The sequence below is a fragment of the Mobula hypostoma genome, chromosome 1, assembly GCF_963921235.1.
Source record: "Mobula hypostoma chromosome 1, sMobHyp1.1, whole genome shotgun sequence".
NCBI classification, from domain to species: Eukaryota; Metazoa; Chordata; class Chondrichthyes; order Myliobatiformes; family Myliobatidae; genus Mobula; species Mobula hypostoma.
Genome location: NC_086097.1, coordinates 29,069,353 through 29,083,385, shown reverse-complemented (window position 1 = coordinate 29,083,385; position 14,033 = coordinate 29,069,353). Strand labels below are relative to the sequence as shown.

At 45.9% G+C, this 14,033-nt stretch overlaps 1 protein-coding gene across 1 annotated transcript in view; it reads right to left on the bottom strand.

Moving 5' to 3' along the window:
* Positions 1 to 11,181: 11,181 nt before the first annotated feature.
* Positions 11,182 to 14,033, bottom strand: part of LOC134345108 (protein angel homolog 1-like) — a 54,240-nt gene continuing 51,388 nt past the window's right edge. Inside the window, exon 10 of the mRNA XM_063045281.1 lies at positions 11,182 to 13,970. Within this exon, the coding sequence (XP_062901351.1) occupies positions 13,813 to 13,970 (158 nt within the window). The 3' untranslated portion in view covers positions 11,182 to 13,812. The remainder of the gene's footprint in view (positions 13,971 to 14,033) is intronic.

Below are 14,033 nucleotides of genomic sequence, written 5' to 3'. Positions count from 1 at the left end.
CTGGTCATCCACTGCAAGAGGTAGTGACCTCTTTAAACTCACCCAGCAGAAGGCAAAGGCAAACCACTGCTGTAACCTGCCACGTACATGATTTCCCAATATGTCAGAGCGGTGCGGAGGGAAATCGTCGGCCAAATGGAAATTCCAGATGCAACCGAACGACGAAAAAAAATAAGAAGAAAAGGGCCCATTTTAATGAGACAGTCTAATGTGCACGTTGGAACTCACGGATTCTCTTCCGCTGGTCCTTCATCGATTCCCCTGGGCTTCGTCGACTCCCGGCCCCACTCCAAGACCACTCCTTTCTGGTGTCCATGACCTCCACTTTCTGGCATCTTCTCTCTCCATCTTCGCCCAAACAAAAGACCCAGATTCCCTCAGTGTCAGGCACACAGCATGAAAACACACTCCCGTCATTGGACGGCCCGCATTCCAAAGCCCCTGTTATCTCTAACCATAACCCAAACACTGCTTCTACAGAAAGACCATTAAGTTAGCAGAGAAACCTTTCCCAGGGTGTTAGATATAAATACACCGATCTACAGGTTCACACTACTGTGAATCTCAAATGTCGACGAGGAGGTGTATACGTGTACACAACAACCCTCCACTGAGCGTCAGCAAGAGTGAGGAATTGACCGTGGACTTCAGGAAGGTCAAGTCAGGAGAATGCAAACCCGTCCTCATTAAGGTGTCAGAGGTGGACAGGGCAGGCAGTTTCAAGTTTATGTACGTCAGCATCTCAGAGGATCAATGCTGGGCCCAGCATATTGATACAACCATGAAAAAGGCACTCCAGTGGTTCTACTTCATTAGGAGCTTGAGCAGAATCTTGTATGTCACCAGAGACTAGCAGATTTCTACAGATGCACCTGGAGATCCTTCTGACTGATTGCATCCTCACCTTCGAGGACTTCTTCAAAAGGCAATGCCTCAAGGAGGGGGCATCCATCACCAGCTGGGTCATGCCCTCTTCGCGTTACTAGCAGCAGGGAAGAGGCACAGCAGTCTGAATACACACACTCAGCTTTAAGAACAGCTTTCCCCTCTGCCATCAGAACAGTCCATGAACCCATAAACACCGTCTCACGATTCCTCTTTAGCACCATTTATATAACTTTTTATAAAGTGTTATTGTAACTTATTACTTACAATAACGTTGTCAGGACTTGAAGACCTGAGTTGTCGGGAAAGGTTGAATAGGTTAAGATTTTATTCTCTGGAGCGCAAGAGAGTGTGGGGAGACTTGATAAATGTATACAGAATTATGAGGCGTGGATACAGAGTAAATACAAGCAGGCTTTCTTCACTGTGATTGTGCGAGACTGGAACCTGAGGTCATGCTTTAAAGATGAAAGGTGAAATGCTTAAGAGGAATAGGAGGGAAACTTGTTCACTCAGAGGATGCAACAAGTGTGGAACCAGCTGCCGGTGGAAGTGGTGGATACGGATTCGACTGCAACATTTTAGACAAGTTTGGATAAGTACTTCCAGTTGGGATGGGAGGGATACGGAGAGTCAACGTCACTAGGTAGAATAATACTGTAGTTCCGCGTGGACTAGACGGACCGAAGGGCCGCTTTCTGCGCTATAGTGCTCTTTGACTCTATGACTGTGTGATAGTGATTGTTATGTGTGGCACTGCATTGCTGCCGCAAAACAACGGATTTCATGACATACCTTGGCGATAATCAACCTAATTCTGATTTCTCTCCCTTCCCTGGTCTCCCTCTGGCCCTCCCCCCGGCACCCACCATCAACCCCCTCCCTCGGCGGCTGTTTACAACTTTAATCTGCCATGGAGAAGTGAGTAATTGAAGGCGAACCTTTCTGTATTTGTACAGCGCTCTGACAGAAGTTTTCCGGCATCAATCTAATCAACCCGGCCGTGTCTTTCACCCCACCCCACCCCCACGAACACTTTGCAAGTCAGGAAGATGACGAAACCCTGGAGTCTCGTCGACTCTCCGAGGGGCCTGAAGCGAGGAAGCTGGGGCTTGAAGTCAACGTCAAGGCCAGTGCCGCCCAGAGGGCTGTCAGTTTGTTATGAAGCCCAGACAGTCGGACACGAAGATTTACAGTACCGTCACCGGCTGGGATCAACGCAAAACAAACACCGCAATCACCTTCACCCCTGCTAAATTACACATAATTGCTGGGCATTTTTTTCTTGTGGCGAGCCCTGCTGGTGGTTAGTGGATTACTTGCTGTCAACAGCATGACCAGGGCACAGCGGGCCATTCAGCCCGTTGCGACTGTTCTGTGGTCAACTGGCTTAGTGGGAAAAGCCAGAGAGTGGTAGTAGACGGTAGAGCTGCGAGAGGAATTAGTAGAGGAGGGAACAATTAGTCTTTGGAGCGGCGGAGGATGAGAGGTGACCTGATAGAGGTGTACAAGATGATGAGAGGCATTGATCGTGTGGATAGTCAGAGGCTTTTTCTCAGGGCTGAAATGGCAGACACGCGAGGGCATGGTTTTAAGGAAGTAGGTACAGAGGAGATGTCAGGGGGAAGTTTTTTACGCAGAGCGTGGTGAGTGTGTGGAATGGGCTGCCGGCGGCGGTGGTGGAGGCATACTATAGGGTCTTTTAAGAGACTCCTGGATAGGTGAATGGAGCTTAGAAAAATAGAGGGCTATGGGTAAGCCTAGGTAGTTCTAAGGTAAGGACATGTTCGGCACAGCTTTGTGGGCCGAAGGGCCTGTATTGTGCTGTAGGTTTTCTATGTTTCTATGTACGATGACTCTAATTGAGTACGATATTCAGGTGGCTGTAAAGGCCGATTAGGAACCCGTTTATACTTAATCCAGGATGTTAATGGAAAACGTTTGTGCGTGACTTTAACATGATAACACGGTCCTTGACAGCCGGTGATCAGGGTCCAGTGGCCTGGAACGCAGGACGACTGGCGACCCTCCCCCGCTGCAGCTTTCCTCTGCCGTCATTGCCGCTGTTGCTGGGTCTTTAGCTTCGGCCAGCTCCACCACCGAACTTTGTCTGGGGCCTGCCCTTTAACCTTACCGCTGACCCCATCAGGTGTTAAACTCCAGACGGCGTAGCTGTCGGGATCTCAGGAACCCTCAAGCCTTTCCATCACGACAAGGTGACGATCCGCAGGGAAGCGAGGACAGTTGTAATGTTGACAAGACATGTGGCAGGTAAACGGACAGGCGAAGTTTATAAGGACGTGGGCCAAATGCAAGCAAAGGGGACAAGTCTAGGGAGGCACCTTGGGTGGCGTGGCCAAGTCAGGCCAACTACTCTACTCCGTATTTATGAGCCCCACTGGGCTCCTCCACCAACTTAGATTCAGTCCGACTCGTCCACGCTGACCAGGGTGTGTAAAGCACCTGAGTTTGCCGGCTTGTGGCCCCAATCCCTCTGGGACGGCGCATCGCTTTACGCAGCCAGCTGTAAGATCGGGAGTCTGAATCCTGCCGCTGCTGTAAGGAGCCTGTATGTTCTCCCTGAAACTGTGCGGGTTTCCTCCCACGTTCCAAAGATGCACGGGTTAGGGGTGCGAAGATGTGGGCACATTATGTTGGCTCCGGAAGCGACCTGCCCAGCACAATCTTCGCTGATTTGATTTGACGCATTCCACTGGATGCTTCGGTGTACATGTGACAAATCAAGCTAATCTTTAAATCTTTCCCTTCCACGTTACCTATCCAAGTACCTGTACATTTTAACCGTTAACGTACGTGCCTTAACCACTTACTCGGCAGCTCGTTCCATATACCCATCACTCTCCAGGTGGAAAAAACCTGCCTGCCCTTAGGCTCCTTTTAAATATTTTCCCTTTCACCTTCCAGTTTCAGACTGTGACCATTCACCGTATCTCTGCCCTAGTGATTTTAATAACTTCTTTAAGGTCACCTCTCGGCCTCCTTCGCTCCAGGGAAAAGCCTCTCCTCGTAACGGAGAATTTAACAGCATAGTCCAGGCCCTTCAGCGGTTTAACCTACTCCAATCTAACCGTTCCCTTCTACATTTGTTCAAGCATTCGTGCGCCTATTTAAGCGTCTCTTAAATGTTTCTATCTACCTCTACCAGCATCGGCACATTCCATGCACCCTGTATAACACCCCCCCACCCCACCAGCCCATATAATTTCACCACCTGCTCTAGAGTCCAGGCACCATGTTTGAGAATCTTTTTTTGCACCCACCCTAGTTTAATCACATCCTTCCTAATTGCGCGGTGACCAGAACAGTCCGCTGTCCTCCCTTCATTTAATCCTTCCAGGTTCCCTAGCGCTTTTGCTTTCATTCTCAAGGTCGGAGTTGGACCACACCCCCATGGCCTTAAGAGAATGGGACAAGATGTCCCAGTCAGATGAAGGGTGGCGGCCAAAAGCTTCTGTTCAGTCCCTCCGTGGATGCCGCCTGTGAGTTGATTCCAGCATCCACCATCTCCCACGTCTCCAGAGGCCATCTCCAGCCACTGCGGAGGGGAGCTGAGGGTCAGCCACGGTACTGGGCTGGAGTGAGCGTAACAGGCAGGGGAGCCATTTCCTCTCCTGACATACCTGTGAATGAGTTTCAACAACACAATAGTTGCCTGCTGGCTGCCGCTTCCTTCGTCTCTCTTAAACTGTTTAAAGTCTCCAGCTGTGCTTGATCCTTGGATAAGACCTCTAGATTTCGTTATACCTGGTTCCGACGTAATGCATCAACATTATTTGCCTCAAATGGAAGGCCATAGAGGTTGCCATGACCTAGACTGAATAGCCGGACAGGCTAGAGGGGCTGAGTGGCCCACTGCTAGGGTGCGTCACAGTAGTGTAGTCGTTGGTGTAACGCTTTACCGTGCCAGCAATCGGGGTTCAATTCCTGCCGCTATGTGCAACCAGTTTGTATGTTCTCCTTGTGACTGCATGTGTTTCCTCCGGGTGCTCCGATTTTCTCCCACATTCGGAAGACGTATGGGTTAGGATAGGAGTTGTAGGTATGCTAATGCTGGCATGGTGACTTTTGCAGGTTGTTCCCAGCACACCTTCCGCCTGTTTTTGGTCGTTGACGCAAACGCCGCATTTCTCTGTATACTTCGATGCACATGCGACAAATAAAGAGACATTTTTACTCTCGCCCTTATGTCCGTGCTCTCTACCACAGATGGCAGCGGTTTGCCCACTCTGGCTAAAACTCCTCCTGAGATGTGTACTTTATCAGCAAATGCGCCCTGGTTTTATTCATTCCAGAAGGACTCTTTCCCACAAAGGCTGGCGGATACAAGTAGAAGTGATAAATCTGTTAAACAGGTAAGAGAAGTTTCCCCTGGTGAGGGAACTCTGAATAATAGGTAATAGAATTGAAGCTCAAATAACCAATGATCGCTTTTCCCACAAAGCAGAAACCAGAAATTTTTCTTTTTAAATATAAATTTAGAGATTAGCTTTATTAGTCACGTGTACATTGAAACACACGGTGAAACGTGTTGTTCAACACAGTCTGCATGTGTCACCGCACTTCAGGCGCCAACATATTCACCAACCCTAATTTGCACATCTTTGGAATATGGGAGGAAACCCACGCGGTCACGGGGAGAACCTTATAGACATCAGCGGGAATGGATTCTGGGTCACTGGAACCTTACACTACTGTGCTCCCCTGACTGTGGATATGAATAACACTGGAGTCAGTCGGCATTATTTTAAATTATTTTTAGGGAATCCAGAGGTCGGAGTTAAATCAGAATAATCACCGATGGACACGATCAAAATGAATGATACTGCAGGTATGCAGGCCCGTGGGTCAAGATTAAAGGCACGTAACAAAGTCGCGCTAAATTTGATTCCAGCACATCCTCCGAAGGTGTTTGTCGTTGACGCAAATGACACATTACTGTATGTTTCAATGTACACGTGACTACTAAAGATTATCTTTAATCTCTAAATCTCTTTGGGAAAAGTAACAATGCAATACTACGTGGAGCCACAGGGTGCCAGTAGGCCCCACAATTACTGTTCAGTGCCCAACCACAACTTAATCTGAAAGATTAATTTTGGTTTTAGAACAGATAAATACATTCACTTTTGGTACAGATATTTATCCCCTCTGGTACTCCTTTAAACTGCAGAAAGGTATGGAAGATTAAACAAATCAAATTTAATCCAGAGAAGGTGATGCACATGGGACTGACTGCATAATAAAGGAGGTTCACAAACAAACAAAACTTGGAGTCTATACCACAACCCCACTCCCAATCCCTAAAGGTAACAAGAGTATGTCAATGAGTCATACAGCACGACCAAATTGTCTAATTTAGTCCCATTTACCCATGTTTGACTTGCATCCTTCTGAACCTTTCCTATCCATGCCAGCATGGATGACTTCACTCACAACTCTTGGCAGTGTGGAGGATCAGAGGGATCTTGGGGTCTGAGTCCATAGGACGCTCAAAGCAGCTGCGCAGGTTGACTCTGTGGTTAGGAAGGCGTACGATGTATTGGCCTTCATCAATCGTGGAAATGAATTCAGGAGCCGAGAGGTAATGTTGCAGCTATATAGGACTCTGGTCAGACCCCACTTGGAGTACTGTGCTCAGTACTGTTGCCTCACTACAGGAAGGATGTGGAAGCCATCGAAAGAGTGCGGAGGAGATTTACAAGGATGTTGCCTGGATTGGAGAGCATGCCTTATGAGAATAGTTTGAGTGAACTCGGCCTTTTCTCCTTGGAGCAACGGAGGATGAGAGGTGACCTGATAGAGGTGTATAGGATGATGAGAGGCATTGATCATGTGGATAGTCAGAGGCTTTTTCCCAGGGCTGAAATGGTTGTCATAAGAGGACACAGGTTTAATGTGCTGGGGAGTAGGTACAGAGGAGATGTCAGGGGGAAGTTTTTTTACACAGAGAGTGGTGAGTGCGTGGAATGGGCCGCCGGCAACAGTGGTGGAGGCGGATACGATAGGGTCTTTCAAGAGACTTTTGGATAGGTACGTGGAGCTTAGTAAAATAGAGGGCTATAGGTAAGTTTAGTAATTTAGATAAATAGATAGATATATTTTATTGATCCCGAGGGAAATTGGGTTTCGTTACAGCCACAACAACCAAAAATAGAGCATAAATATAGCAATATGAAAACCACAAACAATCAAACAACAAAATGCAAACTATGCCAGATGGAAAAAAGTCCAGGACTAGTCTATTGGCTCAGGGTGTCTGACCCTCCACGGGAGGAGCTGCAAATTCGATGGCCACAGGCAGGTAAGGTAGGAACATTTTCGGCACAACTTTGTGGGCCACAGGGCCTGTATTGTGCTGTAGGTTTTCTATGTTTCTAACTCTAAGCTGATTCTACAACCTATGCACTCACTTTCAAGCACCCTTTACAACTCATGTTCTCGGTCATTTTTATTTGCAGTTTGCCTTCTTTTGCACACTGGTTGTTTGTCAGTGGTTTTACATCTATAATCTTCATAAATATTGTATTTTTTTACTTTCCTGTAAATACCTGCAAGAAAATGAATCTCAAGGTGGTATATGCTAACATATACTTTGATATTAAGTTTACTTTAAACACTGTAATTGGGTGGCGGGGTGGAGATACCAAAGGAGGTGTAAGGTGCTCATTCCCTCTGCTAGCCTACAGGTCACCTTGGGCAAGGTGTAGCACCTGCTTAATCCCCTGATCAGGGTCATGAAAAGTCATGGGAGCAGCTGGTGCAGATCGCAAGTCCTGGTTATGTGACCACTGACACCTGGCAGACAACCCCTTCAGAATATTTATAATGGCTGGGGTCACCCACTTTGTAAAGACACTGCCCAGCAGAAAAGGCAATGGCAAACCACTTCTGTCAAAAACTTTGCCAAGAATAATCATGGCCACAAAGACCATGATCACCCATGTCACACTACATGGCACATAATGCTGATGATGAATTGAACCCAGCTCTACAGCTTCCTCTGGCAGCTCATTCCCATTGTGTGTAAAAGTTGCCTCTCAAGTAAATATTTCCTCTCTTTCTTCAAGTTTATGCCATGTAGATTTTGATCCTCTCTCCTAGGAAAAAGGCTATGAACACTCATCTTATCTATGCCCCCAAAATTTTATACACAGGTTACTGGTCACCCTCAGCCTCGTATGCTCCAGGGAAAGAAGCCTCAGCACTGCTTACAACTCAAGTCCTCCAGTCCCAGTAACACATCTTACTGTTCGCACTCCAGCTTAATGGCATCCTTCCTATAGCTGGATGACCAGAACTGCACACAAGTGTGGCCGCATCAACAACTTGCACATTTGTAATAATGATGTCCAACTATTGTACACAATCCACTGAGCGATGAAAGAGACTAAAGCTTCAGGGAGGGTGGGGAAAGAAGGGGTCAATAGGGGTGGTACAGTAGCATCGATTCTTTTGTATTCAGCCTTACTAATAGTCCAGCTCTCACAGCCATACATCACAAATGGAAATATCATAGACTTGACTACATGGATCTTCACAGATGATGCCTCTGCTCTTCAGTATTTTATCTAAATTTGCCTTTGTTGCCCTTCCCAGAAGTAAACACTGTTTAATTTCATGGCTGTAGTTACCATCTATAGAAATCTTTGAACCAAGGAAGACAAAATCCATTACTGATTCCACTTCCATTTATTACCAGGGAGTTAATTGGACTGGTTAACATAATCCTGTTTATTTTTTAAATATTGAACAACAAGCCAGCTTTTGCACTTTCTTCTTTCACTTTGATTAGAAGCTTCCTCAGATCCTCCTCACTTTCAGCCATTAGAGTGGTATCGTCTGCATATCTGTTGTTAATATTTTGTCTGGCAATTTTGATTCCAATATTTGAGTCCTCCAGACCAGCATCCTCATGATGTGTTCAGAATTAGATAAGTAGGATGACAGTATGCAGCCTTGTCGTACTCCTTTCCCAATCTTGAACCAGTTTGTTATTAGAATACAAAAGAATCGATGCCTTTCAACTTGGATGTTGGAGGAAAGTGTTAAAAGTTCATTGGACAATAAGGAGATCCAACAAGTCAATACTTGAAGCTCACTAGGAGGCTTGATTATGTGACAAAAGCTCAAATATTTGGGCCACATCATGAGAAATCAGGATTCCTTGTAGAAGACTCTCATGTTAGGTAAAACAGAAGGTAAAAGGAGAGGACGACAGAGACTACGATAGATAATATTGCTCAGACAATATGTATGACCTTGGGGGATCTTAGAGAGGCAGCTTCCAACAAGATGGCTTGGTGTGCAGGAGTTCACGAAGTCATGAAGAGTTGGTCTCAACATAACAGTAGCGTAGTGACTGGAGTAACACCTTATGTTGATGCTGTAATAGCATTGTAATAATCATCACACACACATGCTCCCAATGCAGTCCTTGAGGTTCTCAATGCCATCCCACATGCTCTTCCACAGTGAATGATGGTGGACCAGAGGCTCCTAGTTGTTGCATGGAACAAGGCAGGCTTGGAGACCATTCTCAAACCCGGATGTAGGGTTCACATTTGTAGATCCCTCGAAGTTGACAGGGTTGTTAAGAAGGCATATGGTGTGCTGGCCTTCATTAGTTGGGGGACTGAGTTAAACAGCCATGAGGTAATGTTGCAGCTCTATAAAACTCTGGTTAGATCATTCGATCAGTTCTGGTCACCTCAATGTAGGAAGGATGTGGAAGCTTTGGAGAGGGCCGAGGAGATTAACCAGGATGCCGCCTGGATTAGAGAGAATGTTTTAGGAGAATAGGCTGAGCAAGCCGGAGCTTCTCTCTTTGGAGTGAAAGAGAATGAGATGCGACTTGGTACAGGTGTACAGATGAAAGAAGCATAAATAGTGTGGCCAGCCAGAGACTTTTTCCCCAGGGTGGAAATAATTAATACAAGTATATATAAGATGATTGGAGGGGTGGATGTCAGAGATAGTTATTTAAAATATATATACATATATATCACACACACACACACACAGTGGTAAGGGAGTGCTACCAGGGTGGTGGTAAAGGTAGATAATTAGGGACATTTAAGAGTACCTTCTGCACATGGATAAATGGAGGGCCATTTGAGAGGGAAGGGTTAGACTGATCTTGGAGTGCGTTAAGCGGTCGACACAACATCACGGGCAGAAGTATAACATGCTGTGCTGTTCTGTGTTTACCTAGTTTACAACATTGCCTCTCAAAACATTCATCCACATCCAGATTTAGTTCCAAGTTCGCTTAGAGTACAGAAAATATATGTATTAAACTGTGTTTAAAGAAACACACGCACACCAAATGCTGGAGGAAGCCAACAGGTGAGGCACCATCTATGGAGGGGAATAAACAGTCGATGTTTCAGGCCAAGACCCTTCATCAATACATTGACTATCCATCTCCCTCTGTAAATGCTGCCTGACCTAAGTTCCTCCAACATTTTGTGTGTGTTTTTCTGAATTTCCAGCATCTGCAGATCTCCTGTCTGTGTTTCAGAGACAGTTCCACAAAGCTTGCAACAATTGCAGCCATACATTATTAAACACGTTATCAATGCATTGCAAACATTCACCCATAGCAAAAATGACAACACTTCAAATAAACAAACTTTTATTTCCTTAAGTCACAAAAATATCAGCAAAACGCAGCCTTTGAATTGCACCATTTGAATATATGCTTTATCTATGCGTTTTTAAACATTAATAGTTTCAAACCTTAGGCACAAATCCATAAGCCCCAGAATTCCAGCTGACCGAGGGATTTGGTCCTTTAGTTAAGACTGCATCCAGGGTCCACAACTTTAGCCTTCAATTAATCCAAAGCAATCTCTAAATGCAGAAACCAGTCGTACAAACGTTTACAAAAGCAACTAAGAATTAAACGTATGGCAATTGTCTGCTTGTTTGGGAGGTAGTGTTTAAAATACATTATGAATGTCCAATATTTTTACCTCTTGACCTAAAGGCCATTATCATGACTTCACCTGGGAAAGATCCCGAGACGTGATACAGTATGCACCCAACTGGTCACTCACTTGGGGAACAGAGTTCCCATCACACTAACAATGCCCCTCCGTCTCGTGAGCACTCCCAGAAGATCTAGAAGCCATGTAACAATATAGCTACTCACATTAAAGTGGCTGGTGAATGCAGCAGGCCAGGCAGCATCTCTAGGAAGAGGTACAGTCAACGTTTCGGGCCGAGACTCTTCGGTCTCGGCCCGAAACATTGACTGTACCTCTTCCTAGAGATGCTGCCTGGCCTGCTGCGTTCACCAGCCACTTTGATGTGCGTTGCTTGAATTTCCAGCATCTGCAGAATTCCTCGTGTTTGCGTAACAATATAGCTCATTGGTTTGAGACACAAGATTCATTTCCAAAATGCGCGATGATTAAGGATGAGACACGAAGCCTCAAAACACAATTTAAGAGGTTCCTACACTCCCTCACTTCATTGACTTTATCGCAGTGTCTGCAGTGACATTAACCTGCCCAAGTGGCTGGTACATTAAGTGTCCTGATTAGCCAGGATGGGTCCTTTTCCTATAGCACCTATACCCATTCCAACACGGAATCTGCACACCAGAAGAAACCTGGCTCATCACCTCTACATTAAAAGGTTCACTGCAAGGACACATTGAGTTCAGAGACAGATCAGCCCTAAGTTCAAGTAGAAGAGGTCTGAAGGGCTGTACTTAGCTCCTTTATTTCCTCCCCCTATTTCGAGAATGTCCAAATTTAGTGTTACAGGTACTGAACATGGATTCCCTTCCACAGTAAGGTGCACATCATTCTCAGCCCCAGCAGCACACAACACAATGTAAAGTTGTGTGGGAAGAGGCCATGCTGTGTGGTGGCACTTGCTAAACGCTCAGCAGAGCCTAGGAACCAATGCCTTGCACTCCCTGGCACGAGATAAGACAGCTCCATGTGACTACTGGGACAACATTTTGAGCACTGTGCCACTGAAACACAAGCCAAATAAAGCTCACTCTGCTCTTCCTTATTACCTGAACATGACGAGTGGGAGAGCGAGGAGCTTCGAGCGGGGCCTCGATTCACACACTCACCTCATCCTGAATTGAGGACGAGACGTGCTGGGAATCCCAGCCATTGCCCCTTCCCTGGAGAGGGGCTCAGGGTCAAGGAGAGAGAAAGAAACAGTCTGAAAAACGGAGCAAGCAGGAGTGGCTGGGATTTGGCAGTGAACTTGTGGAAAGGCTCTGATTTTCAGTTCGGAGAGCAAAAAGCACTCCGCTGTGACAGAAAGACAATATTCAGTCCATTGACTGCATCACACAGTTAAAGCACAGGCAGACAACAGTCAGCAAAAATAAACCACTGGAGCAGCTCAGTCAGGCAGCATCTGCAGAGGGAAATGGACAGTTGACATTTCGGATCGAGACCCCTCAACAGATCCACACCCCAAACTCCATGCCTGTAGATGCTGCTTAACCCGTGGAGTTCCTCCAGCATTTGTTTGTTGCTCCCGATTCCAGCACCTGAAATCTCTTGCCTCATTATCAGTCTTCAAACTCAAAACATTCGTTTATAAACACAAGAGATCATGCAGATGCTGGAAATACTCAGCAACACACACGAACTGCTGGAGGAACTCAGCAGATCAGGTAGGATTTATGCAGGGGAATAAACAGTCGCCGTTTCAGGCTGAGAAGATCTGTTCTGATGAAGGATCTTGGCCCAAAACATTAATATTCTTATTCTCCTCTGTAGAAGCTGCCTGACTTGCTGAGTTCCTAAAGCACTTTTTATGTGTGTTGTTTTTGGTTGTTTATCCAGCAACAAAGAAATTAGAGAGGGTACCAGGTACAGAACCCTTTATTTTTGGTGAATTTGTCTCCAATAGTTCTGGTCTTCCTGAGTCAACCCACTCTTCAGCTGCTTCATCTACAAGCAGCAGGGAATCCCCTGGAAATCTGATGCAGGGATAGAGAGAGCCTCACACCTGTTACTAACTCCTAACTCAGTCAGGCTACCATGGAAAGAAGACAGAACCCTGATACTGCTTTCATTAAAGGAAAGAATTTCAGAGTCAGGGATCACGACACTATTTTGCTGACAAGGTCCAGAATATATGTGTGTGTCAGAAACACACATAGATATATATGGAATGGGAAAGGCCAGAGTCAGGGGTATTTATGTATGCCAGACTATGTTTGAGAAGGAAGAAGAACCTGTTTGTGTTGAATTAATGTACTAGTTCCCTAGAGGGATTTAAAAACCACCCCGTTCCCATCCCTTCCCCAATCCATGCATGCCTGTCCAAAGGTGCAAACCAGGACTGTTTCTGAATTGACTGCGACCTACTGAGAAGCAGAAGGAAGATTTTAAAACTCCAGGGCCAGAGGGGAAAAGAAAGCTCAGATTTGGTTAACAGACAGTGGACTCTGCCTTGTATAGTGCAAATGAAAGGAATATAGAATGGTTTGCTTCTAGGGAATCCAGCACAGTTCCACATCCAGCCACAGGTATGTATGGGGGGCGAACAGAAAGTGCCCAGAAATAACACTTGGCAAATTATCACTGTGTCCAATTGGCTTTCAAGTAAGCTCTTGCCTGGGAAACAAATGAAAGAAAATCACATTCTGGAAACTCTTGGTGACAAAATCATCAGCCTACTTGTTCCAGACCCCCACCAAAAGGCCAACTGTATTTTCATTATCTTAAAGCAGTGTACTCGATATTCCAGACCACTAAAAAAAAGCAAAAAGATTAAAATAGCCTAATTCAGACCATAAAATGGTAATTATATACCCTACAAGGAACTTCATTCTACCCACCCGAGGGGCATCTGTCCAAAAAGCTTTGCAAAGGCACCTGCCAGGAGCAAGTCTCACTGTTCACTCTCCATTTCTTTGTAAGATCAACTGTGGGGCTTCAGCCCAAACTTGGCCAAGAGGGACAGGTGATCAGATGAGCAGACGGCATTGGGTAAACCATTAGCCAGCCAGATGTCATGCTCGGAGAGAAGGGGCAGCCGACCCAGCAGCTTCAGTGGTCCATCCTGGTATCGCCGGTGCCCTGGCAAGGAGAGAACGCAAAGGAGGTCACGGCAACCAGGTTAGGAAGTCACAATTCCAAGAT